General features: G+C 38.3%; 3 protein-coding genes across 5 annotated transcripts in view; 1 reads left to right on the forward strand and 2 right to left on the reverse strand.

Annotated features, from left to right (window-relative positions):
- Positions 1-27,962, forward strand: part of LOC117157691 (uncharacterized) — a 125,560-nt gene that overhangs the window by 67,497 nt on the left and 30,101 nt on the right. The gene's annotated exons all lie outside the window — the stretch shown is intronic.
- On the reverse strand, positions 3-10,971 carry LOC117157657 (uncharacterized). 2 transcript variants are annotated; one of them, XM_033335863.2, is made up of 4 exons: positions 10,802-10,971; positions 9,670-9,865; positions 6,461-6,662; positions 3-1,110 (listed from the first exon to the last, which is right to left on the reverse strand). In XM_033335863.2, the coding sequence occupies exons 2-4, from the start codon at positions 9,854-9,856 to the stop codon at positions 969-971; spliced, it is 531 nt and encodes a 176-aa protein (XP_033191754.1). In that variant the 5' UTR covers positions 9,857-9,865; positions 10,802-10,971; the 3' UTR covers positions 3-968. The 2 variants fall into 2 exon arrangements, with proteins under 2 accessions (XP_033191754.1, XP_076475346.1); XM_076619231.1 differs by having other exon boundaries at positions 9,670-9,869; positions 10,802-10,969.
- Positions 14,729-27,882, reverse strand: geko. Of its 2 annotated transcripts, none has more exons than XM_076619057.1 (4): positions 27,356-27,882; positions 24,491-24,883; positions 23,030-23,162; positions 14,729-15,450 (listed from the first exon to the last, which is right to left on the reverse strand). In XM_076619057.1, the coding sequence occupies exons 2-4, from the start codon at positions 24,705-24,707 to the stop codon at positions 15,279-15,281; spliced, it is 522 nt and encodes a 173-aa protein (XP_076475172.1). In that variant the 5' UTR covers positions 24,708-24,883; positions 27,356-27,882; the 3' UTR covers positions 14,729-15,278. The 2 variants fall into 2 exon arrangements, with proteins under 2 accessions (XP_076475172.1, XP_033191801.1); XM_033335910.2 differs by having other exon boundaries at positions 24,491-24,853; positions 27,356-27,881.

Genomic DNA, 27,962 nt, shown 5'->3' on the forward strand with positions numbered 1-27,962 from the left:
GCTTGTTTTTGTGTTTCTTTTAATGATTTTATTCATTAACCAACAGAAAATTAATCAATGATACTTTGTTGCTGTGGCAAGAATTCGATGGACATTTCCGATCTTTTTGGTACTCTTGAAATTGAAATGTTCGAAATTCTCTTCCTATGTAATTCATAATAATACGAATATTTAACACTACAGTTGTCGATTACTAAATACTGTCAAACATTTGTACCATTTCTATACCGTAAAAAAAATCACGAATTAAAATAGAGCCAGTGTTAAACTTCTCGTGCAATTAATTCGTATAATATCGCGCACATTGTTTGCAATATACAAATCGATCGAAACTTGAGAGTCGCTATTCGTTTCGCAGAATTCAAGGATTTAAAAAAGTATCAGCTTAACAATTGCGTTACTTCAGACAAATTTTCCATGAAAAATCTATCGAAATAAAGGAAACCGCTATCGATGCGTATCTATAACATAGATTTCAAATTAACAAGAGAGTTAACAAAACACTCGATATAGCTATAAAATATGAAAATGATCGCACATTTGCAAGCAACTGTATCCGTTTTCAACGATTAACAACAGATCGTTTCTTCGTTAAAAGACTCTCCGAGCGATAACAGCAAGGAACGTTAGTTTTCAAAAGGGAAACTAATATGCCCTCTCTTCGTCGGATCTTTTCATTCTAACAGTTTTCTATCATCGACGAATCGTTCCATTCAGAGTCCACCGACGATAAAGTACGATTAATCGGTAAATCCTATAAGCAACGAACTTCAGGTAACAAAGCGATAACAATTAATTACGGGTCCTAAAGTCATTAGTTCCCCTATACAATTTTATCCTCGTTGCGTTTTACGCAACTACGATTATTACGTAGCAAGGATAGACGATCCTTTGCACGATGCAAACCGGCAACACGCTTCGCGATATTTACAATCTGTACGCGGCTCCGTAAATGGTACGGTTTACAGTTAATCCGAGAGCGTGGCCTCGTCGCAGCCTCTCCCTCGTTTCGCCAGCTGATGACAGAGTCGCGGGCTTCCTATGATGTCGCCCAGGAACACGCTCAATAAATAATTCTCCTTCATCGGGTTCGGCGATGATTTGTACTCGCTGTAAAACCATCATTCCCATACGTTACCATCTAATGAACTTGATTGTGAAAGCGTTACGAGCGTTCGTGCGATAGTCGAGAAACATAAATCGCTATGCGTGGTGCGTGTACGTTGTAAAGTAACTGGATCGTGTCTTTTTTTTTTAGTATGGTAAGAAGAATAACGTGGATCATTGCAGGGTGCTTATGGAGAGATTAGAGAGGAAGTTATAGGCGGTAAGAGAGCGTTTAAATCTGATTTTTCTTATCTACGTCGAGTATCTTTTCTTTATTTCATATCGAGCGTTCGCGATTCACGTGGAATTGTTTCGTGAGAATTTTCTACGCGTTTAACATTCCAATCTTTTGAAAGTGTCTTTGCCTAAATCGTTTAAATTCGCGAGCTTTTTGTTAGTAAATCGATGATGGTTCCATGGCGGTGGAAGATACGAAATAAACGACAATGAAGCTTCATCTGTGAGTTTACCAATTTAGAATTCTTTCCACGCTTAAGTTCTACGTTCGTTCTTTCGTAGATTGGTAAATAAATTTATCATGGTACTGGAAGATTTGAAATGAGCAATACTGGAACTTTAACGATAACTTTTCAGTTAAAAAATCCCTAACATAGTAATTTGTTCTCCCACCCTTGCAAATAACCCCTTCTACGCGAACTAGACTCGTACATACTCGAAACAGAATGAAATGATTTTCATTTAATTTTAATTTTCATTTATTAAACGGAGGAAGATTCATTTTGCAAATATATGCTACACAATAAACGGAAGATAAGTGCCAGCGTGATACAGTCGCTGTGAGATAATCGGATTGCACGGGTTAGCTAAGGCTTCGTGGACCTTTTTCATGAGATTGCCGATTCAGGTAAAAAAACAAGCTGATCTTATTGTATAAAAGTATTGAATTTCCTAACTCGCATACACGGACAATAGTGTTCGTGTGACTAACTCTGGAGGAGAAGGATGGTCGATAGAATGAGCAGGGAGACCCGGAGAAGTAGGAAGATATGTGAAAGTTGATAAGGCTAAGAGCTGTGAACAGTTCGATAAATCCATTTAAGATTTTAAATAGGAAAATAGTCTCGGCAGACAATCGCCTAGTTGCAAGTGGAAAGAATTTCTATTTCTCCGTGATAGGAGTCACGATCACGAACGTTTATTGGACAGGCGGATTTACAAGCAAGGAACCTGAGAAGGAAGTTCTGGATCCTCTCAAGCCGGTCATTTTGTCTGGTTATACGGAATTGCCAGATGACCGAGGCATAGTCAAGGTGAGGGAATACAAGGGAAGAGTAAAGTCTAATTAAGGTACAAGGGTTGCTGAAATGACCACAGCTACGCTTAATGAAACCCAGCATTCTAGAAGAAGTAGCGGTGACGCGTGCTGAGTGGTCTATAAATGTGAGGTTGGAGTCGATAATTGTACGAAGATCTCTCTCACCCTAATAACCACGGAAATATTAGAATCGAAGAGTTTGATAGAGTACATAGAAGAGTACATAGAGTTTCTACTACGAGCGAATTTGATCGAGTACTTGGCTGAGTCGAGATCCATGAGATTTTCACCGGATCGAGTCTGATGATGTTTCCTCGAAGATCAAAGGCATCGAAAATCGTATTTATCGCTTCAAAGATTTTTCAATCGTCCGCGAAAACTAGAAGCTTGTTGCTCCTAAGTATTACACGTACATCATCAACAAATATGGCCCACAAATGTACATAAATACGACCAACAAACCTAATTCGCCTCTTCGTGACTAAGATCCAACTACCCCTAAAATAAAAGGAATTTGAAAAGACCTCGGCTCACGCTGACCATCCGAAAACCTCCTAACCTTCCATCCTTCGACTTGAATAGCTTCTGCGAGGGACTCGAGGATGCCAGTCTCTCATGCATGCTCCGTTAAACCTCTCCAAACGTGTCTCTGCCAGCTCCAACCTTCGATACATCCTCTCATTTCCCTTGAATCTTCTCTGCTTTACCTCCATCTTGCCCCTACAGGTGACAGAAGCGATTAACCGACGCGTTTCGTCTTCGAGGACACACGCTGGCCATCTCGGCACCGTGAAATCGCAGATAAGCCGTTCGAATTCGAAGGTGGGTAGCTCGAGACGCTCGTAAAACGGCGGAGAACGAAGGAACGGGTGGAGGGTGGAACGAAGAGAGTTATCAGGATGCATTAGGTCGCTCGTGGAGACCGCCATTAAGGGCTATCTGCCGCTGGCATTACTTACAACTGAATTTAGTGCGAGCCCGTGGCCGGCTAGCTACGAACAACCGGTAGCACGGATTTCTATTAGCTTCCACTTCTACTAGTTGGATAGAAGCGTCGGGTCATTTAGAAGCCAGGCCACCTTCGTTGCATCTTCAGGGGACTTATCTGACCAATCGTTCTCCACGAATTACCTGAAAATCCCTGGAATTTATTCAGCGAGAGGAGAGAAGTGGAAAGAGAAGCGACCTTTAATTTTTGATAAATCGATGAAGGTTCTATGGCGATAGAAGATATAACATAAATGACACTGAAGCTTCATTTACAAGCTTTTTTCAATTTATAATTCATTCATGAGCGTTGTATTTATTGTATGGTGCAGATCTTTCTAAGTGCCTCTAGTCGATCTCTTAAATTCTTTCTTCCCGTCTTTATAAATTGATGAACAGTTCATCGTGATGGAAAATTTGAATAATAATAAAGTATGAATATTAACAATCAAGTTACAATAGAACTTCATCGTAAAAAAATCCTAAAACCTCTAAATCTATCTAAACTGCTTGACTGTCTTCATTTCAGACCAGATCACATTCGTTGCATCTCCGCATGATTTATTTGGCCGATCATTCTCGACGAATTATCCAAGAATGCCTGGAATTTATGCAGGAAAGGCGGTTGAAGAGAGAAGCAATCTCTTCCGTTGCATCTCCTTCGTTTCACATTTCGACTTTTACGAGCAGGTGGAGGTTTCTGTACGCGGAAGTTATGACTCGAGGAATCAATGCATTGGAGATCGCGAAGGATCGTTACGCATGAATTTTGAACGAGCATGTGACGAGATGCTGAATTGGAATTGCTGTTTTAGACATTGTTCGCATTCTGATATTTTGATAGGTAGAACAGTTTGACGGTTTAAGAGCCCAAGGATTCATGCAGTTTCGTTAATGTTTACCGGAATTATCGAGACTTCTTTGTAGACTTCATCGAAATCGACATGAGAATTTAAGTATTTTTATAAATGAGAAGAGGAGTTCAGTGGAGAATAATTAAAACTTAGAAACAGACATATCTGTCAAATATTTTACTAGTCTTCGATGAAATCCTTGAAAAATGTCAGAAACATCGTAACTCACTTTCACTTGAATTTCTACAAACGACAAACCTTCCTAACATACGATAGACGCGAAGAACGCGTAAAAGAGCAACTACAAAATTCGTGATTCGATTTCCAATCAACCTTAACTACGTAACTAGCGCTCTAACACACAAATACCTTTCGTCGCCTCTTTCTCTCTCGGAATGTCAACAAATTCTCGTAATTTCACGCAATTCTAGGAATTTCTGTCTCAAGAACCGTCCGAGCTGTATCTCTGATTCAGAGAAAACGATTTCCTCGGTGCCAGAGGAAAAAGTCGTACGCCGTGTCAGGATTGACATCATCGGTACGGCGCAAGGTAGAAAAAAGAAGACAAGAAGAAGACGATCGGGCGACAGAAGAGCCGTTTCACGGCTGGCCGACCAAATGGATCAGTAATTTTCCTACGATGCACTAACGAGCTCGTTATTAAACTTCGTATTCACCAAGTTTCGCAAGGCCATGGAGCGCAACGAAGGTTGAGAACTAATCTTTGCCAGTCGTCAATACCCTGAGTCGTGAACTTCAGGGACGTGGTTACTTAAGTGACTACATGGAATCGAGATGCACTTGCAAAACCGCGTTATCGATCGCGACCGCTTTTGTTTTACTGATGCTGCCTCGCAATCGATCCACCAAGACTAATTATACAACAGTGGGAACGGTCGATCGCTCTCGAGGACCTCCGTGAGAAGAAGAGAGAAACACGAACTTCGTCGCATCAGACGATGAAAGGTGAAAATGTGACGATTAAGGTAAACGTATACGTATAACGGTTTGAGTAACAAATATGATGTAAATGAACGAGATTAGGATTGTTAATAGAGGATGATGACGCATTAATGCAAAGTGTATGAGCTTCTCCAGGAACATGACAAGTTTATGTAAATATGATACGGTGTTATTGGAAAGTATGGTAACGTGTCAACGTTGAAGTATTTTTATCTTTCTTTTAGATTGCAGAACGAATGCGCAAGTTAAATTTGCATAGGTTACAGTATAAGTCGAAGTGAAGGCGAGTGGAAATTGAAATAAATGAAGAAAGAATCGGGGAAGGCTAGTGTGCTATTAAATTTGCATAAGTTACAGTAGCAATTGAAACGAGGATGAGTGGAAATTAAAGTAAATGAGAAGAAAAAATAGGATTGCGAGGAAAACAAACGTGTGTAGCGTTGCTGCGATAGAACAGTAAATTAGTGAATTGTATTTATCTCTGAAATTGTATAACGAAGGTTAGAGGTGAATTAAAAGATTGAAACAGGCAAAAAAAAAAAAAAAAAAAAGAAAAAAAGAAACCAGTTGTTTAGCAGAATGGCAACGTATTCAGATTAAATTATTTTCTTTCCTTGGATATTCTACGGAGAAGCAGGTTAATTGGAATAGAAGTTGGAGTGAACGAAAAAAAACTGTATAGTATCAAGTTGTATGGTTTCTTCTAGGAAAGTAGGTCAAATTGTATCGTGAGTTCTTAAAGAGTAAGAAGGAAAATTGAAGTAAAACGAGAATTAATAAGAAGGAAAAAATACTCGTACGACAAGATATGAGAAATAGTTGCATATCTCGGAGACAGGTTTGAGAAATAGAGTGTTACGTGCAATGTGCTAGGAAAATTGTATAGCGTGATAATAATAGTAATAGTGTGTTGTAATGCCTATCGATAGATCTGTTGATAATCAACATTTAATGACTATCCTAATGTACACGTACAATAGATCTAAATTCTTGAATGTGATTTCTTTTGAAAAGACCACTCTCCAAAATAAAAAAATTGCAGTGAAAATAAGTTGTAACAAGAAGATTGAATCAAGAGACTAAGATAACAGAATCAAAGTAGAAGATTGAGATAAAAATGAAATTAAATCTGATATTTAGATCTGTACATATTTTCGAGTTAATAATTTATTACAAATCAGTTACTTAATTTTTTTTATAACGATTAGATCGAATTCAGCGCTACGTAGTTCTTGAAACTTCAAGCGAATATCGAAATATCAATAAAACGTACCTGAAAACGACGTCCCAGTCCAAAGCTCGTTGCCGACTTCGTTTCTGCAGAGTTTCGGCCGCATACTTGGCGCAGATTCTCTCGTAAACGCAAACGTTACTGCCCAACTCCGATATCAACTTCTTCTCCACTTGGCTAACATCTAGAATTTCTTCGTCGTGTACCAAAGGCAGGTCTCGTCTTACTCGGTTGACGTAAGTCTCTAAAAACGAGAGGTAAAACTGTGCTAAATGTCAGAATCGTTTCGCAATTAGCGAAACGACTTCATGGAATGGCTGTCGAAAATTCTCACACTGTTCCTCAACGATATCTTTAACATTCTCGGTAGCTTCGTCGAGATCTCCAATTCAATTTAACAATTTCCAAATCGATAAATTTCGTTCTTAATATTCAATGAACCATCGTTGTCAGACGAGTTAATGCACTATACGAATACCAATACAGGCTGTCATATACCTAGACAGGTTACTGTCATCAATCCAAGTGACAATCCACGTTTCCATCATTCAGAACCGTCAAATAACTATCCCTAGCTAATGACCAATTAACGGCGTGACTCCTTCAACGTTCACTTTAACGAAAATTGACATATCTCGATAGCATTCCATTCGCGGTCGCGTGTTCGCCTGTCATTGCTGACTGCTCGTCAAATTTCACACATCTAAATTTCACACTCTATCGAATTATCGATATTGAAACCGATTTATTAATCAATCCTTGGTGCTAAAAATTCCTCTCTCAGTTATTTCATAATACGTATGAAACGCGCAGTGATATATAAGAGAAGTTTAAATTGGATTATTTTTTAGATTTATTAATATCTATAGCAAATAAAACGGAACATGGAAGAGAAAGTTTTGACAAATATTGGAATTGATGGCTATTGATTATAATTTATGGAACTTTTTATTATTACGGATAATTACCAAACTTGCGAAAATAAATTGGTATATTACTAAACTCGGAAACCAATGGATTCTCAATTCATTACGCGTATAGAATTATAAATTAGTATTAACAAATCCTCTTTAAGTAGAAATTACTAGTACTGGATTTATTACATTGAACGCCAACAATACTCGGTCTACTAAATTAAAAATTTTGTAACACTGACCCAGTATTGTGTGTATCAATTTATAATATTTGTGTTAAATGTATGAAGTTTCTCGGTAAAATCCACGAAATCCAGAAGTTATACCAATAAAATATCGTTTTTGGTGTCTATAAAATATAAAATGTAAAAATATATAAAAACAGATATTAAACGCAAACTAAAATCCATTACACAGTAATAACAAATAACAAATCCATTACACATAATTGTTAATTACCATAGAAAAAGGAAAAATATATTTAAAAAAAGCATTGCATAAATTATCGTTGCAAGCAGTGACAATAGAATGCTTAGGTGTCGATTTCATTTAATATCATGGAAAAACATCACAGGTGCCTTAAACGCGAGACGATAACGAGCAACGTGAAAGATAAATCGTTATACCACAAATTAGAGCCAGCTTTTCTGTCATAGCGGTACGCGGGACAAATAATTAGCAAGAGCGGGTTCTGGCGAAAGAACCATCAACTGGCCTGACCGTCTTTGTGAACGTTTTATACGCTCACTGAATATTATACGTACACCGATGGTAAATAAGGACCAGGCGCTCGTTCAAATCAGTTCGAGCGACGATGATTCGCCGTGGAAACTGCTATTATGGTCGAAAACGCCGAAAATGTCCGGTAATTGTCGGCAACCTGACAAAGGAGCGCTCGAAATACTATGCAACGCGACTGCGAAGAAGAATCATGCGAAAGAACGAAACATTTAAGTCGAAGGATAGGAAAATAGAGCGGATTTTGGATAATTTGTAAGACGTTCATGGAAAATATCTTTACGAAGAGAATGAAGAAATAAAATCTAAATCCAGGGTTGCTTCATCTTCCAATATTTCACTCACAAATACTATAGTGAATGTTTTACTTTGTGATATTTTGTATGTTTTTGCATATGGACATTCTGTAATCTTATATATCCCGTTTCTGGAATTTTTCAATTTTGGAAGTTTGGTACTTTGATTAGAATACAAAAATAAGAAATAAATAGAAAGATAGAAATGTTTGAGACGTAGAGTTTCTAAGTAGCGTAGCTGTTTGCGAACGATTTTAGTACGTTTAGAAGAGTTTTATTTTCGATACTGTAAAACAAATGATTTATGTTGTACTACAGAATTGGTAAACCTATATTTCACGTAGAGATGTGCAATTAAATGACTACTCATTTGAGTCAAGTATAATCACAATAGAAATTATCCCTTAAGTACACTTAATCTAGACATAGGTCTCCTAAATATGTTTAAAATGCTACTGTCTACTTTTAATTTCTATTAAAAAAATACATCAAGAAGGTTCCGTTTCTTCCTCTCTTTTTAAGAGAATAATATTTCACTCCTAAGAAACGTCATTTAGATTTAAATAGAAATTACCCACAAGTTAGTCGACCTTCTATAATATTATGAACGAATATACTGAACTGAATATTTGTAATACCGCACCCATCTCTAATATCAACGATATTAATAACATTAGGTTTATTAAATTAGAAATTTATAATATTTGTCCCAATTGAAAATTATTAATATTAAATCTATTAAAGATCTCCCACATTACATTCACCAAATATTCCAAAATAAATCCTTCAATTTACCCTAATAATAATCATTAATTACCTAGAATCCGCGCTAATTACCAAGAGCAAACAGTGATTAACGACAACATGTTTGTCCAGGAAACAACGGAGTGTTACGCGGACGTTACATGGTATTCCGAGAGAGAAGTTGCAACAAGTGGAACACTTTCGCTTTCGCTGCTCGTCCATTCGATTCACGCCCGAAACTACAGGCTAGACGAATCACCTATACACTGAAGTTCAACCTCTTTTTGCGTTGAATGTACTTAACTAACCGGCGATCGAAGTGGAAGAACATTGAACTTGCTCGTGCGACAGATTTCTGTTCCTGTGATTCGTTTGAAAACGTGATGATATCCTGCTGGATTCTTACTATTCTTTACTTATTTATTTTATACTTATTTATTTTGTAGATAAAAAATATCTGCAAAATCCTAAATCACCGAGTCGAAGTATTTTTTAATTGTTTTTTATGACTCTACATAAGTAGTTCCTTTTTATTAAATGAATTTTAAATGAAAATCACCTGGATTCAACGAGTACGCAAGTTTCTTCACGAAATTAGTGATCCTCACAGCGGCTGTAATCACGGGGAAGCCGATCAACTGCACCGGAAGGTTGAAGGCAGGTTCCTCTGGACCCGGTGCCGCGTTCACCAACGTCACCGCAAGGAAGCAACATCCCAGGATCAAACGCGCATTTGTCATTTGCATCTTAGAACGCTATCTAACAAATTAATCGCATTGTTTCCATATTTATTGTTATTCCATATATTATTTCTGTTATCGTTATCGTTTCCACACGAACGTTTGTACATTGTATTAACTCTAAATTAAATCGAATGCCTCGCAAGAAGCTGATATATTAATCCCACCACCATACACAACTTCAACCACGTTCTAATTTCAAATTTCTGAAATTCTCCGAACAATTCTCCATTTAATTGGTTTCCAAACGATTCAGCGGTCTTCGTAGACCGCGGAGAACATTAAAAACTTCAAACCTCGATATACTTCGTTAATAATTCCCATTCACAACTCCATTCCACCCGAATCTATCAGAGTCGTAAATTTTATAAATTGCCCATTCAAACAAATTCTAAATTATTCAACGTTTTTCAACGACCATAGAGAATTCGATCAAAACTCGGTCAAGCCCGATTCTACTTATAGTTATGTATAATTTTCAGTTGCAAATCCATTTCATTCAAACAGTTTCAAGCATGTCAACTGCAAGGCTACAAATTCTTCGACCAATTCCCCGCTCAAGCAACTTTCACGCAAGTCAACGCTTTTTAACAATTATATAAAACATTTGCAACCATTGAAAACCACGACCAACTGCAGCTCTCTTTACCAATACTCTCTATTTACAAATCCATTCTAGTGGAACTTGTTCTTCCTACGATTATTCACTCTGCAACCACCAGAGAAAACGTTCGAAATCTCAATCAATCCGAATACGTTCCACTTGGAAAGCCGAAACTTCAGAAACACCCAAAACCTCTATCAATCGCAACACATTCCACCAACAGTCTCAAACTTCATTCACAAATCCATCGCATTCGATCGCATCCACTTGGTTCTTATTCCTTGTACGATTATTCACGTGTTTCGTTGGAAGATAACACCGAACCGATATCGATTGATTCCGCCGACCTGTTCTACGTGACAGTTGCGATGTACAGGATCACCGGTAGAAAACGTGACGTTAGACTAGCTGTTCCTTTGGTAAAAACTCGTGGTCGAGTGTTCCTCCGGGCGACCGTAGGCCTGCTGCCGCTGGTTCCAGTCGATCGTCGAGAGAAAGTGTTCGGCCCCTTCCTCGTCGTCGCGTTCAAACGAACGGCGTCCGACCGATTGCGACATTTAGTGCTCCACCAAGACCGGTGCGTGGCGTCGTCCTAATTTCTTCCGTGTCGAGTCGCGTCCTCCGCAAGGTCATCGTCACGGTTTCGTAGCCCTGTATGCTTCAGCACCAACGTTTGGTAGTGCTTTCCGCGTAGAAAGTTCCTTTCGAACGTCGAATGTCCAAGTAAATCGAAAGTTTGGTCGCGATGGGATTAACGCTTGCGGCGGACATCCAGTTCCGAGGGTGGTCAATGGACCGAGCAGAAAACGTAGAAATCGAGCACTGACTTTTGAACGAACGAACAGTTTGTGAAATGTGTTCGCGGAGTTCAGTCGGATTTGTAAAACGCGCAAAGATCTTTTGAAGTGTAAACATCGAAGTTTTATTAATCGTGCAACTCGCGTAAGATGTGACATGTGCGCGAAGGCCGGTCTTTAAATTTCCAGGCAGATTTCTGTAAAATCTGTAGAGTTTCTTCGAATTGAAAGAGGATGGAATCGTGAAAATCGAAGTTGCTCGTGGAAATTGCACGACACGTGAAATGTAGATAGAAAATGTTCTCTGGATTCAAGGGAGGTTCTGTGAGTAAAGTTTCTTTAGATTCGAGGCATTTGTACGACGTTGAAGTTTTATCGAATAATATAAAATAGTTGGAAGTTACATGACGCGAACAATGTTCTTTGGATTGAGAAAAAAAGAGAAGTTTCCTGTAAAGTGTTAATATGCAACTTCTATTGGACATTTTCGAGAGGTTGAACATTCCAGATAGAATAAATTTAGCGATTGAGAAAGTGTTTACTAGATAGTGGTGTTTTTTTAAGTGATATCTCGTAATAGTACATAGAAATGGTGTCAGCAACTACTTAAGTGCGATCACGCAGCAACTACTCCGTAAGAATATAATCGATTTCTTGCGTGGCACGGAGAACGATTACGCGCGAATCTATTCGAATCGTTGCTCAATGAACGAGGTTTTCTTACGTACTCCCGTTCACGTCGATCCGAATGTGTGTGATGCACTTTTACCTTGCTACATAGAAACCAGCGATCTCTTACGGTCGATTTCCTACTTGCAAATTAATTTTCTCCTTTGTAATATCGGTGATATCTGCATTTTCAAACTAACGATAGAAAATGACAATTAAGGTTATTCGTTTTTAAATATGAATTTTAATTCTAGTCATTAACTTTCTTATTTATTTCATTTTTATTTCAGTTCGGAGTAATTTAAAAATTTTCATGTATATATTAATTCGAAGCAACGTACGGAGAAAGATAGATAATTCCATTTATCTAAGAAGCTTCCAAATTTCTTAACGCGAAATGTCCTCCTGCGCAGTTGGACATCCACCGATTTTCCTACGTTTGGCAGCCACGTGTTTTAACAGACTCGAGCTCGTAAGGTCGCAAGACTCAGAATCCGCAACTGCCTTAAGCCTCCAATTTTACAGAACAGCAGGACTCTCATTGTCCAGCTTGGAAACTTAATTAACATTAACAAACAACCGTGCCATAAACATGCCAGTTCATATTCGCCGTTGTTGAATGCCTTCGAGATCCTAATTCATTGTCGTATACGTTTCATTTATTACGAACGTTAAATTTACCTTAAAAAGTGCCAATTACTAATAATGTCGTTTGTATCAATTTTTCTATCAAACAAATTTTATTCTACACTTAAAAGTTCTTTCGATTGTTCGGCGAAACTTCGTGATATCAACGACGACTTTCAATCTCATTTTCATCCGAACGTGACGAGACGTCTGGTAACGCGGCGACGCTGTTTCGAACGAAACAATGGGGGGTCCTTCTTTTTCCAGATATCCCTCCTGTTTTCTTGCAAGTTGGCGCGATAAACGAAACGCCTGCGATCATTTTTGCGAGAATACCGCGGATCGTAACTGCACGACATCGTTTTTGGCACGATCCTCTTCGCTATCGTTGCGGAGAAAGCACGCTTGGCATAGTGCTTAAGCCGATAAAGGCGCCGGAGATTATTACAATAACTTTTCGCCGCTACAGACGCCGCTGTAAATTGTACGGATTGTTTTCACGCGAGATCACCGCCGTAAGATTTGCTTTCCCTTTTTTAAAGGAAGCGGAAGGCGTCCTTAAGGGAATGGTAGCAAGTATAAGGAGAAATAATTTCATGATAGAAGAATGTTAGGTCCTTTGGGAAAATGTAGCACAGAATATCAAAATAATAGAAAATATAGCATAAAATATTTATAATTAAAAATTCAGATTATTTTTGTATCTTTTAGTTGTCGATTTATTAACATACTGTTTGCAAAAGTGAATGCATTTTGCGTTTAAACGACGATTAATTGGGATAAATAATTAAAGACTAATCACGTTCGTTTTAAATTGATCGCGATTAATATAGGCAGTAATTGGATATAAATTTAATTTCAGCGGATTAAGGGTGCTGTTGGGAATAGGGACCTCGTCACTGCCCATAATAAAAACGATATCACGTTTAAATCCACTATTGTATGATAAAGCTCGATCAGTTTTTCGGTAAAAATTTTTTATTAATGTTGGCAATGAAATTTCCCAAACGGAGACATACCAATCACGCGTCAAATTTATATTTCGTTTATCAAATAGAAAAAAAATCAAACTCTCGGACATTTCACCAATTTTAACGAATTTTGCTCAAACGTCGAATTATGTGGTAGATCACAACTCTCGCTCGGGTTCAACTGGTTCAAAGAAGTTTCCGAATTACGTATGTAAATACATAAAATTTTTCGGTAAGATCCACGAAATTCGAAAGTTTTACCAATAAAATACCGTTTTTGTCGTCTATAAAATATACAATGTGAAAATATAAAGACATATATTAAACGCAAACCGAGATCAATCGCGCAGTAATAAAAAGAACAATTGTTAATTACTACAGAAAAAGAAAAAATGTATAAAAGAGCATCACGTGAATAATCGCTGCAAGCAACGACAATCGAATGCTCAGGTGTCGATTTCATTTAATTTCGTGGAAAAGCATCACAGACGGGTTAAACGCGAAACGATAACGAGCAACGGGAAGATAAATCGCTATACCACAAATTAGAGCCAGCTTTTCTGTCATAGCGGCGCGCACGAGAAATAATTACAAGGAGCGAGTTCCAGTGAAAGAGACATTACCTGGCCTGAACGTCTTTGTGAACGTTTTATACGCTCACTGAATATTATACGTACACCGATGGTAAATAAGGACCAGGCGCTCGTTCAAATCAGTTCGAGCGACGATGATTCGCCGTGGAAACTGCTATTACGGTCCAAAACACCGAAAATGTCCCGTAATTGCCGGCAACCTAACAAAGGCGCGCTCGAAATACTATGCAACGCGACTGCGAAGAAGAATCATGAGAAAGAACGAAACATTTAAGTCGAAGGATAGGAAAATAGAGCGGATTTTGGATAATTTGTAAGACGTTCATGGAAAATATCTTTACGAAGAGAATGAAGAAATAAAATCTAAATCCAGGTTTGCTTCATCTTCCAATATTTCACTCACAAATATTATAGTGAATGTCTTACTTTTTGATATTTTGTATGTTTTTGCATATGGACATTCTGTAATCCTGTATATCTCGTTTTTGGAATTTTTCAATTTCGGAAGTTTGGTACTTTGATTAGAATACAAAAATAAGAAGTAAATAGAAAGATAGAAATGTTTGAGACGTAGAGTTTTCAAGAAGCTTAAGGGGTTTGCGAATGATTTTCGTACGTTCAAAAGAGTTTTTTATTTTCGATACTATAAAACAAGTGGTTTCGTAATACATTTTACGTAGAGACGTGCAATCAAAGATCGCTCGACGACGAAAAATAAATAATTATCGCGCATTTTTCTCTCGTACATATACGAGATTTCTGGGATGAAATACTATTCGATACACTTAAACGTAGTTTATAGTAATCTTACATCGATTAAACTCTATTTTTCTAATCTAATGACTACTCATTAGAGTCGAGTATGATCATAATAGAAATTATTCCTTAAGTACACTTAATCTAGACGTAAGTTTCTTAACTATCTCCGTAGTTACTATCTAATTTTAACTTGTATTAAGAAGTACACCAGAAAGGTTTTCCTTCTTTCTGTCTTTTTACGATAATATCTTACTCGTAAGAAACATCATTTGGAGTGAAACAGAAATTATCCACAATTTTTAAAAAATCGAAATTCTGTTCGTAACGACGTTACGAGAAACATCATCTGCGATATCGCAAATTGCTTTGTCATATTTTTTCATTGCTTGTCCACGTGATTTCATAGCGTCAACGCAGTCGAATCTTCTTCATCATGTTGAGAACGCTGGAGCCAGGCAGGGGGCAGGTAGGGTAGAAATTATGACATCCTTGACCTTCCACGCCGGATATCAGTTGACCCATATGCGCCGCGAAGTGGTACCTCGAGGGCACTTCCGCCATCGTGTTCAAGCTCGTGTCCCTGAAAAGTTTCCATGAAATATTCATCGTTTGTACTTCCTCTTTCGCCAGGGCGGCGCAAGTATCAAAATGTTGCCCCGCTAACGTAACGTTAATTAATGTAAATATTTAGCTAAATATTTATCACTGTTCCATAGTTGAAAAGTGAACTTTAATTCTTGCAAATTAAAGTCCCTTAGCAAAGCGTCCGCTGCTCAACGAGTTCCGGAAAACTGCGGTAACGTTGAAACTTTGATAACTTGCAGTAGCTGTTCCTATGTAAACGCATGGTTTCCAAACGTATCTTATTAAAATGATCCTAGCTTTAGAATTACAAATTTTTTAAATTATATGATAAATGTACTATACATAAATTTTTACTTAAAGTCTTAGGACAGCTTATATAGCTTTAGTAAATTGTTGGATATTATTTGTCGATAGACTGATAGTTTCTAGTAGTTTAATAGTTTTCAATGAACTTGCTAATACCAAACGTTAATTTATGCACTAGCTGGTTTCTTTATCATATAGAATGCCACTCGACGATTATTCAACATTTTCCAGTTTCTAAGCGAATATAGCTGCCTTAACTTGATTGCAAATAATTACAATTAAGGTGACATGGTGCAAATAAACTAAAGCATACGTAAACGTATTTTGATCTCGATAAAAGAAAACATCAATTTTGCCAAGAATTGCCAGCTATTCATAATAGTTACAAAAAGAAGCAAACTAACACTTGTTATTTAGATAAGTTTGACAAACTCAACTGTTATTTAAAAGCTAATAGCTCTGTGCTATATTTATTTTTTATAACAAGTACTAACATTATTTTTATATATACTTATAGCAAGTTATCGTGAATTTTCATCTCTGCAAATATGAAATACGTAACGTCGTTACAAGAAATTAATTTAGCAATATTCGACGGTTGGTAAAAATCTCTTACTTTTCCTCCTTGTGAAAGCGAATAGATTGACGCGAATAAGACGAAGCAGGTGTCATATTTACGAACACGTTTCGCAAGGATTATGTCGCGGAAACTCGTTTCGAAACGATCGAAAGAATAATCGACGGGCGTCGACGGCACTGGCACGCACGAAATCGACTCCACTTTCGCAACGTTTGACCATGATAAACTGGTTGAGAACAAGCCGCATAAGAACAGGCACAAGGCGAGTTGCCTTTTACTTTCGATATCGACTGCTGTCTGTAAATACGTGCACCAGAATCGTTACGCTCGATGAAACCGACTGCAAATTGCACGAACCAGCCTTTCTCTGGTTCCGTCCTGTGCACCAACTCAGAAGAAATGTGGGAAAATTGGGGACCTCCGGTCGACGCTCGCCACGCGAGGTACTTCCGTTTCCAACTTTCGATTCCAGTAGATTTTACTATTTAATACAATTTTCTGTGCGTATATTATTTATTCGGATTATTTTCTGATATCTCGTAACGTTAACCGTGTCGTTATTATTGAAATTTTGGTGGTAATTCTGCTTTAGTGTTCAAAAAATTCGATACTTTCCTCCTCGTTTCTTTATAAGGATGCTTCGTTTAGATTCTTTTCTCGTATAATATAATCAATATAAAAAAATCAATAATGCAATCTCATGTAATATTAATTACACCGTTATTATTAGAATTTCGACGAATCCTTTTTAATATTCAAAGATTTCAACGCAGATATTCCTGATCCTTTATAAAAACGTATTTTATTCGTGTATCTTTTCTGAAACTTTTACTATCTAATTGCGTGATCCAAGAGAATTATAATTAACACGCATATCAGCATAGAATCTGTAAATAAAGGTTGTGAAAGAAACGTTTCCATGGTTTCTAATCCTCGTTGGTATCTTATTTGTAGAAACAGAAACATCTCCCTTTATCTCTCACTTTGCTTAAAACCCTCGCTGAAACCCATCGCGTTTCATAAAATGAATTGATTCATAAAAATAAATAAATTTACAAAATGAATTATCGCGATGATTTTAGTAATTACGACACAATTAAAACGTATATCAGAAAGAGATTTAAATAAAGAGCACACGCGAAGGAACTTCTATTAAAACGCGTAGAATCATTACATGATCAACGCATTATCCAATCATTGCTAGGTTTTCAAAATTACAAAATAGCTCACAAATGGATCTCTAACTAACAAATTAAATGGAAATACGTGAGAAAATTTATTATATGATTCCAACATCTCCCAATCGTTCTCGACTTTAAACATTCCTATATAGCTCACAAATATAATACATCACTCGTTGATACGCGACATGTTCTGGTAAAAGGAAGTTCAGATGCAAAAAATCGATTTCGACTTCTTCGTGATTTTTATAGACAAAAGTTTCTTTGCAATGAGAGCAACCCCAATCTCGTAGAATAATTATTCGCTTCACAACTCACAATCAGAATCATGCACAATAACTACCAAGTGTTTACAAGTACATATTCTCATTTTTCAATGAAGCATTTGTTTCATTGAGTTCCATTTTCCTAGTCAAATCTCGTAGTCATACGAAAGTACTATCAAACGATATGGAAATCTCAATATACGCGGACTTGATCAACCAGTACATAGACGCTATAATAAATACAATAGTGCGCAAATACCACTTATGACCACTGTATTAACGATGAAAATAGACAATTTGTAGAGCTTTAAACGCGTTTATCGCGAGGAGTCATTTTTACACGTCAACCTTCTTCCATATCAAATATATGAAACCCAAAGAAGACACAACGATCCATAATATCCGCGACCGCAACTGCCGATGAAGAAAGGCGTCCGCCATATCTTGTCAACGAAAATATGGGAACTCACGTTCCATCCTCCGGGAAGTCGGAAGAAGAGGGCTGATCGTCGTAAGAAACAGTTTCGTCACGCATGGCCCCTGAGGAAGATGTCTCGCGGCCGCGAAAGGGAAATCTCCCTGTTTGCCCGTTTACGATCGCAGCCTCGAGGCGAGCATAACGAGCAAACGCAAAACGGCTTCTTAGCTTTTCCATCTTGATCGGTTTAACCCGGAGCGGTTCCATAAAAATCGGCCTCGCTATGGGAACGGCGTTTACGCACGCATAAAAGTAAATATAAAGCACGAATCCTTCCGGGACGTTAACCATCACGATCCACCGTGACATCATTCCTTGTTGGTTCTTTAACTTTCGACTTTTCCCGCCTTCTTTTTATTTCCTTTTCCTGTTCGTTTGCGTGTATTTTAATTTGATGCTTCGTTGGGGAACGAGTGGAAAATTCGGGGGCAATGATCGAAGATCAGCCTTTGCATTTACTACGAGTGTTTTGATTTATCGCGTGTATTGACAAAAGTTATGGTCACATTTGTGACCATAACTTGGATTTTGTAGATCGTCGATTTTAGTGCACAAATCTCTTTTCGACCGTATCGAAGCTGGGATATCAGATTAAGCATTGTATTCTTTACACATTTCGTATATTCTTTGGTGATTTTCTGACGTAGTTTTGGAAACCAAAACTACTCAGTGGCAGCTATGAATCTGGTTGAAACGAATATTAAATTATACAAAGTTACGTTTCTCAATTATTTCAATTTTATTTACACGGATTTTCATGATTAAATTAGAGTATTAAAAAATATATGAATTATGAGAAACATGTACGTCGATGTTTCAATAATATCTGTCAGGTAAATCTGACAGAATTTTATCAATTCATTACCAAAAGCTATTCTTACTTGATATCAATTATTTAATTATTTAATTAATTACTCTAACGGAAGAAAGAGCACGGAAGGTTCGGAGCTTAATTTCTGTCAATTAAGCTCGACACGGTCGAAACGAAATTTAATTTCCGCGTGGAGAAGTAAAGAGCTGTATGTAATTTCGCGAGATGAACGGAAGCATCGTAGCCGAGCAACGACCGCGAATTAACCTTTAAAGCCGAGCTACCATTCTATTTCTCTGTTTTCAATCTCCGGAAAACAAGAACAAGAAAACGAAAAAACAGAGACGTTTCTGCAATCAATTACGAAATGATATCATATCGATTCCACCGATTACCGTCGCTTGTAGGGACTAAATGATGCGAAATAAGATTCAGGGACAAGCGATGTTCGAATGAAACACGCTTCAGGCGTCGTAGAAAGTCGGAAGATTGAATAACCCGTGAAAAGGAAAGTGACGGATCGCTATAGCCTCCGTCAACGTAGAAGCACATGGTCGTTCTCTTTTCGAGGCGGCTTACATAAGAGCAGAGGAACTTTCACGTTGTACTTCGACCTCTTGCTCGCAGAAAAACCGCTGGCTCTTTAATGACCGGAAGTATTATACTAACGTCTTGCAGCTAAATACCAGATCTCCGTACATTCTTCCCTGTTCTCTTTCGCTGCATCTTCATTCTATCTTGTGTAAATATTCGAGCGAAATTTTATTTTTCACATTTATCATTCGCCAACTTCTATTTACGAACGATAAATTTGGTATGAAATTTGGAAAAGGAATATCGAGGATACGAGATTATCCCAACTTTACGATACGGACAGTACATCTGCTATTTCCGAGAAGTTGGAATTTCCTACATTGCAGATTATAAACTTTACAATTCGAATCACGTCCACGACACGGTTAGCATTTTTAAGCGCTCGTCAGGTCCGCGCAACAACAGATGACGTGTGATAAACTTCGATCCCGGATTAGAACTCGACAATAGGTCACCGGATGATGTCGCTAACGGGACGTTGTGCTACGTACTCTCAACCAGGTACGCAGTGGACGCACCACTTGCAAGGCGACCACGACAGTTTGACAGTCGCATGATTGCAAAGATATAGATTTCTACGTCGTAGAAAACGTTGACGAAAACGTAGCCCCTAGACAGACACTTGGAATGTAAGCAACACGTGCTTCGAGAATAAGACAGGTCTCGTACATACTCACGTTTCATACTCTCTTACGTTCATAACTCTTTCATCACTCGTCACTTACGTTCATCACTCGCTCGTTCATCACTTACGCGAACAGTTACGTGCCTCACGACACAGATTTCATACTTAGAGAAAAGTAGGCTCTTACGTTCATACAACATACTTCAACACACACTACAAATCTCTTCAAATAAACATACAAAAATCACAAACGAATTAGAACTCCTTAATCTACCTCCACCTTGAGGGTTCATATCGTTGAAGGTTTGCCGAGTTTTCGATTTAATTGATCTCCACCTGGTTGAGAGGTGGTGACGAAGAGTATAGAAATTGCTCGCATGATTGAAAATTGCACCGTCGCGTCGTATTATGAAATAAAATTTCTACTCTGTCAGTTCGGATTGCCAGCTCATAAAATTCAATTAAAGCTACAAATTACTCGAGTTTAAAACGCGTATCTACATGGCAGGAATCTATGGAAGGGAAAACTAGATATTTCTCTCTTGATTTCGAATTCCACGTGTCCCGCAGTGGAACAAAAAATTCCTGCTCATTCGCAGTTTCCAGTCGGAAAAATCCCGCATGACAATTTCTCTTTCAATCAATACCTACATCTCGCAAAAACTCATCTACAAAGGAAGAGAAGAGGAGAAAACAGAAACGTGAAATCCGCCCCAAATCGCGTTGAAACGCGGAGATTTGCAGCGGGATCGAAACAACGCGAGCCGTCGATATTTGGCCGGTTTAACATAACTTTGCTTTTAATCAGCGAGCAAAATGACCCCCGATGGCGGCGGCGCGTGGCTGCGTTTCGCTTCTCGATCGTAAACGAATATTGCGAGATACCGCGGCCGTCATCCAATTTCAACGCGGCGAACCAGCGTCGCGACGTGCTTCGTAACCTCCGTGCGCGATCGTTCAACGTCGAACGCTCGTTCATTGAAAATTGCGCAACGCGCGGCCCGCTCAGCTCGCCATCCAATTTTCGATGACACGCTGCATCCTCGCGAGCAACGATATCGAGCCTGACTGTTCGACTGCATCTGTTTAGCGAGATATCGAACTGACGTTTGTTTGGCCTGTGCGCTCGGCTTGTTGTTTCGCGCACCAGGATCAAGCTTCGACCGCGCTGATCGATATTCCCACGATCGAAGAGAGCATTCGGCGCGTACACTGCTCCATCGGTGTAATCTGCAGATTGGAAGGTAATCCGACGAGCTGACGTTTAATTCTCCGACAGGGGGAGTGGAGTCCAGAGGCTGCATATTGTTGTTTATGAACGCTGTGCTCGATTTACGTATAAAGTATGGCTGATTTAATAAGGTTTCTAGGTGGCGCGAGATTGTAACATTGTGCGAGCGTGTACGGCTATGTTTATTGTTCAATTAACAGTTCGCTATTGCGTAGTCAGGTTGTTGAATCGATGATTCGTAACGTGCGTAAATTGTTCCAACGATTTTGTAAGGAAGCAATCGTTTTTCTCGATCCAGCGTTTTACGAATTTTTGTACAAAAATCGACGTTATCGAATACGTGGCTTGATTTAGAAGATACTATCGGGATATCGATGACTCGTAAGAACAATGTTTCGACGCAAGTTACGATAGAATACGATCTTTCTATAAAAATTGAGAAACTTCGTCATCCAATATCTCAGCTTGATGTTGAACATACCATAAAACAAATATCGAGAGACATTTACAGTCAGTAAAAAGAACAAGACCAACGTTTCTACACGCAATCCACGATAGAATACGATTTATCTATACGAAATTAGGAAGCAATTAGCTCGAGCTACGAGATACCATTGAACGATATCGAGACATTGATAGCTCGTAAACAGAACGAGGACAATAGTCCAACTGAGTCCAGGATGTAATATAAATTTCACAACGTGACATTGGTGGCTCTTGTTATGGTTGCTGACCTATCGAGAATCTCATGATCCATGAACGAATGAATTCGCATTACCGTCGATGGTGATCGAAAGTGGAAAGTGAAAGTGGTGAACTGGAACGAGTCGATGATGAAAGTGGACGAGCTACGAGCGTCCTATGAGGTGTCGTAAAAGTTCCAGCGCGAAACTGCCCCATCATCCCGGAGGTTTCGAACGTCAATCAACTCTGTCGAACGGTTCGTAAACGTTCTTAGTGTGTAATCGCTGTTTCTTCGTCATGATCTATTTCGTTTCTTTCACCCGCCTAAAAGCGGAACGTTTCGGACTACTTCTTAGATAGAGGCCATCGAAAATGTAATTCCACGGAGGACTTGGAATATCGATGAACCGCAACGCGGATGAATTTCTAATTGAAAAGTAAAGTTACTGCTCGGTTTCTTAATGTTTCTAGGCGGTTCAGCGCAGTAGGCGATGGAATTTTTATGGAATACTAATTTCTAGATAACTTCATATGAATGCTTAGACAGCAGGACCATGATTGATAGCGTCATATAGAAATTTATAGAGAAAGCTGTTGGTCCAATTTTATATTTTAATCATCGCTAGTTCTAGTGCTAAAAATTCGACGAAAGAATTTTTAACATTGAACACATATTTGGGTAAAATCAATGACCAAAATTGTTAAATAATTTATAAGGAAATTTAAATCGAGCTACGTATTCATTTTTTTTTGGACTTATCTACTTAACATTTCCCTGGACTTATCTACTTAAGAGGAACAAACAACTCGTCGTTTACCTGATTAAGTTTAGCAGTGACCGTTCCATCTCACTCAGCTGATCCTGATGGACGGACGAGGTCAGTTCGCATATAAGCTTGGGCAAGCAAGCCGTCTTGATCGTCGTCATCATCTTCGCGCGTCGCGAGATCGCTGTAAAGTAATTTACATATAAGATGCATAAACTTTTCTAAATATCCCCCCCCCATTAATGAACTAATGAACATTTAATGTTTATGCAAATTAGTTTATACTGCAGAATAGTATGTTCAATGTATCTCGGCTTGGAAATCAAGCTACGAATGGTTTTACCTTTTAGGTAGATAATCTAAGTAAACAATTCTTACTCTTTCGCTCTCCAACCTGTTTATCTTCAACGTTTATTTCGATCTGTTTATCGTTTCCTTGCTTCAAGTTGTATAGTCTTGTGATTAATACGAAATATCGGGTCGTTAAAGCGAGAAATATTAATTAAATCGGACAGCTGGGCCGTGGAATGTTTCGATGGTCGATCGTCAATTGGTTGCGACAATTGATCCTATTTTATTCAAAGATTGCGTAAGAAAGCTGGTGAAAATATACTAAGTGGATAATACTTGACAACAATATCGTAAAAGCCTGCAAATTGTATTTTGTAAATTTGTGGTGATCAATAAAGATTTTTAAGAAATTCTATTAATTCGGATAGTTTTGACTTGTACACGACTAACGAAAAATATAATACATTCTGCATGCTGCATACTATCGATTAAACCTACGCAAATAACGCCAAACAATTAACGATCAGAACATAAAAAGATAATCGCTTGAGGTAAAACTTCAGGTAAAAAATGTACTAAATTTCTGGAATGAGGATTAAGGACTTTCTCTTACATTAATACGATGAATTTTTCTCTCAAATTGTTCGAAATCCAATTTGATGGATAAAAGAATCCAATATTTTGTACATTATGCTGTCTCGCTCACAGGAAGAATTTCTCCAATTTGATGACTATTATGGAACACAATTTATTCAACGAATTTAATGAACGTACAACGTGAGTCATTGTTGTCCCCACCTTGAATAACGAATCATATCAAATTTGTATCAAATTTATTGTTTCTGTAATTACTAAGACTATGCAAATGCCTTTAACAAAACAAATATTAACTTTCATTGAGAAGGGAGAATAATACTTTACTTCTAATTATCTATAGCTCAACTCGTTACAAATCGAAGCTCTCCATCCACATGGAACTCAATGGAGCTCAAACTAAATCAATAGCTTCCATAAGAATAAATCAAACGGAATTAACATTTCCTTTAACATCCCGGAACGAAACCGCACACGGTACTACGATAAAAAATCCGATGATTCGTTACGATGCACAAGTACATTAGCATAACATTTCCGGAAATTACAATTACATTACGAACGTTCGTTAGCGCGTCGATAGTCGAGATTTCTTAGTTCCTCGTGCGCATGTAAATTATTCCTTACCGTTTTCTTTCTCGTTATCCTTCTTCACCGTCGTCAAGGCTACCTTGTCTGCAGGAACCTTGCTTGCAGGATCCTCCAGACTTTTAACCGGTTCAGTGATATTTTGTCGAGACGATCGACCGAAAATCGTGAAGATCACGTAGCTGTAGTCACCGGCGAACATGAGGAACATCCCGAGGAATATCACGAGACGCACAGTGCTGGTGTCCATAGCCATGCCGACTGGCGTCCTTGTAACGTCACGTCCGCACCGATCGACGATCCTCGATTCACTGCGGCCTCTACCGATTCAAGGACCGGATCGGAAGAACACGCCGCGCCACTGGATTTGCTGTTTGAACTTTAGTCCTCGCTCTGCTACACCTAATATAGCCGTCGATTAAGACGCAAGGTCTTAGAAGGATTAAAAGGCAAAGAGGGTTATATTACCGATACTAATCTTCGTATTAGAATTAAAGCGAGGACAAGAGTCGACGATAAATTGACATCGTCTTGGAATTACAGTGGCTACAAAAAATATTATTGCGCACCATTGTTGTTTGGAACGTAACGTCGGAGGCGTCTACGCTGCGTCGGAATAAATTAGAACGAAAGATCAAGCCGATAATAAATAATCACGGACGCGAGACGAGCAGATTATCCAAACAAGAGTTCATTACAACTATCAGGGGATTATTAGGGCAAAAACAATTATTGCTTCGAACTTAACGTTGGAGCGGTTGGAAACAAGCGTATTTATCGTAGCATTTAAGTACTAATTAATCGGGTCTAAATATACTAAAAGCTCGTATGATTTAATAATATTTTCGTACGACTAGGAAAATTATATCAAGTTATAAGAGTTTACTATAACTCAATACTAGGTTGACGAAACAATCTTAATATTTAATGTAGGCAACGGAGTAAATAAATCGAGGCTGTACTTCTAAACTTTGTACGGGCGCGAACAATTAGAGAGAAATTAGAACGGATTAACGTCGAGCACGGTGAATATCACACGTGATGGTAGATCTGTAAATTACAAAGCGAGAACGCGTAAGTGCGTAGATCGAACGCAACTCGCCGATTTATACCGCATACGTGCTCTTCGTTTCATTGGGGAATTTTAGATTTTTGTGCAAGCAGCGACCGAAACCGCGATCAAACAGCATTTTCGACAATGAAACGTGACATATGTCAACGACGACGATGAAACGGAAAACAGTTATCGGTGGTCGTTGACAGCCTTGACAGTTCGGTGAGCTGTTGCTAAGCCGTCGAGCCGCCGAACGTTGCCGAAGATAGCGCTGCTATTGTAGAATCTTCGAAATTCGAAGAACAATAGTTGACTGCTCGAGGATAATATAAAAACAGACGCAATGGCTTCGAACGTTGTGATGCAAACACTCGGCGCTAGACAGAGACACTCCGATTGCTAAGGCAGCAACAATTATTGTCTCGACGATTTATCGTTGGTATCGTTGGAAACGATCGTTATTTATTGTAGCAATTACTTAATTAGGTCCAAGTATATTAAGTTTCGCATCGTTTAGCGATACTTTCATATCGCGATAAACATTTGATACCTTGAGAATGAAATGTAAAACCTGCTGTACACGTTGAAACACGTTGCTATGCATGCGTGGACAGCTGCGTTTCATGAAATCTGCACCAGTTCCAGTCTACCAGATTACCGATTCTCCTTAGTTTCTGGTGCGATACCAATGTCGAAACATGCGTGTTACAATGTCTGATTATTCTCCAAATATTAATTGTCAATAACAGAGGGCAATATTGACTGCAAAAAATAAAGAATTAAAGATTAAACAGAAACGAACAAAGTGATGGTTAATCAAGAGAAACAGGTTTTCTAATTTCACGTTATTTAGAGAAGTAAACACGAACGAACCGAGCGATTACAGAAATTATTTGCCTATTGACAACTTTGTTTTTCGATACCACATGAAAACAGGTCCTTCAAGGACTAGGAAACAAAATACAACGATGGGAGCCTACTGTAAACTAACCGATGATACGCGTTACAGGTAGAAAAAACCTGTGTCCCGATCGGTCCAGTTAAAACGTGATTCTGATTCCTACATCGATACAAGTTGCTTCCGATACGCATATATTGTAACATGTATCATGCATCGCAACATGTTTCAACGTGTATAGGGGCTAGGGGTCTTTATGGAAAAACGTTTTATTGGGAAAGAAGGGTATGTGCAAATACTTTTTGTAGCTACCGTAATCTTTCGTAATGCCGCCTGGTGTGCAAGTTACATAGTGCTCGTATATCTGCAGCTTTCAATTTTTTGCAGCTTCTTTACGAACGTGTTTATCGCACTGTAATGTAGTAATGCAATGGTAGTTAAGAATTTATTTCTGGCGATTATTGATCGATAATTCTTAGAACATACGAGTTCAATTAAACACTATAATCAGTTACAATTCTGAGTTGATAATAGGAATTTCTGTACAGTTGTTACTTTGGATATTTTTATATTTCCTTTAATAATAATTAAATAGGATAGTATCAGCATTGTTAGAAAATATTTAATATCGATTGGAATCGGTATTAGTCTGTTAGTACAGCCCACTTAGTTTTAGCGTTTTTCTTATGGACATAAGGTTATTCCAGTAGGTGAAAGAAATTCTTGTACAATTATTGCCTGAAATAATTTGTATCTCTAGTAATAATTAAACAGAAAAATGTTAAACAATGTTGATCGATATTTAATAATTACTTGTCGACAAAATTAGACGTATTAAGGTCTCCGTAAGAATTTGAAAGGAGAGCGTTCGAGTTATGCAATAGTCATGTTACAACGCCTTAACCCGATTTTTGAGAGCATGTAAATATACATATAGCGAAACAATACATACTCGTGAGAAGCATGGACGATGTGCTAAGACTGTGGTCACGGATCGTCAACTTTCAACGTGGAAGATGTTATAGCAGAACTTTCGCTCTCTGTTCACTTCCACTTTCTTCGATCCCGTGTGTCGCAATGCCAACGCAATCCCCAACGATGGAACACTATACTTAAAACTGAACCACACAAGTCAAATTTTTCCAATATCCCTCCGAATCGGATTCTTCCGAATTCTTTTTTTTTTTTCTTTGTTTAAAATTGAATCGCTGCAAAACTGGTTTGTAGTCCGCGGAATGCACTCTAACACTGCTCCGTTAAAAGTGAAATCACTGGCACGAACACGAGCGGTAACAAAGCTTTCTAAACTCTAATTAATGCTATACTCGACACGGGCACAAACTTACGGGAAATTATAGTGTCTTGATTAAATAATAGAATTTGATAGGTCAAGTACAAAAAGTTGTGTGTGTATTCGATGACGAATGCGTTCCGATTGGAGGAATTCAGCGACGCTGCCGCGGTCTACCGACGTCGCGGAATGACTGTGAATGATTCGAAACCACGGCCTACGGACCTAACGAGTTGTCAGTGAAAGTTGGACACTCGGCCGCAACTCG

The sequence above is a fragment of the Bombus vancouverensis genome, chromosome 6 (genome assembly GCF_051014615.1).
Source record: "Bombus vancouverensis nearcticus chromosome 6, iyBomVanc1_principal, whole genome shotgun sequence".
Lineage (NCBI taxonomy): Eukaryota > Metazoa > Arthropoda > Insecta > Hymenoptera > Apidae > Bombus > Bombus vancouverensis.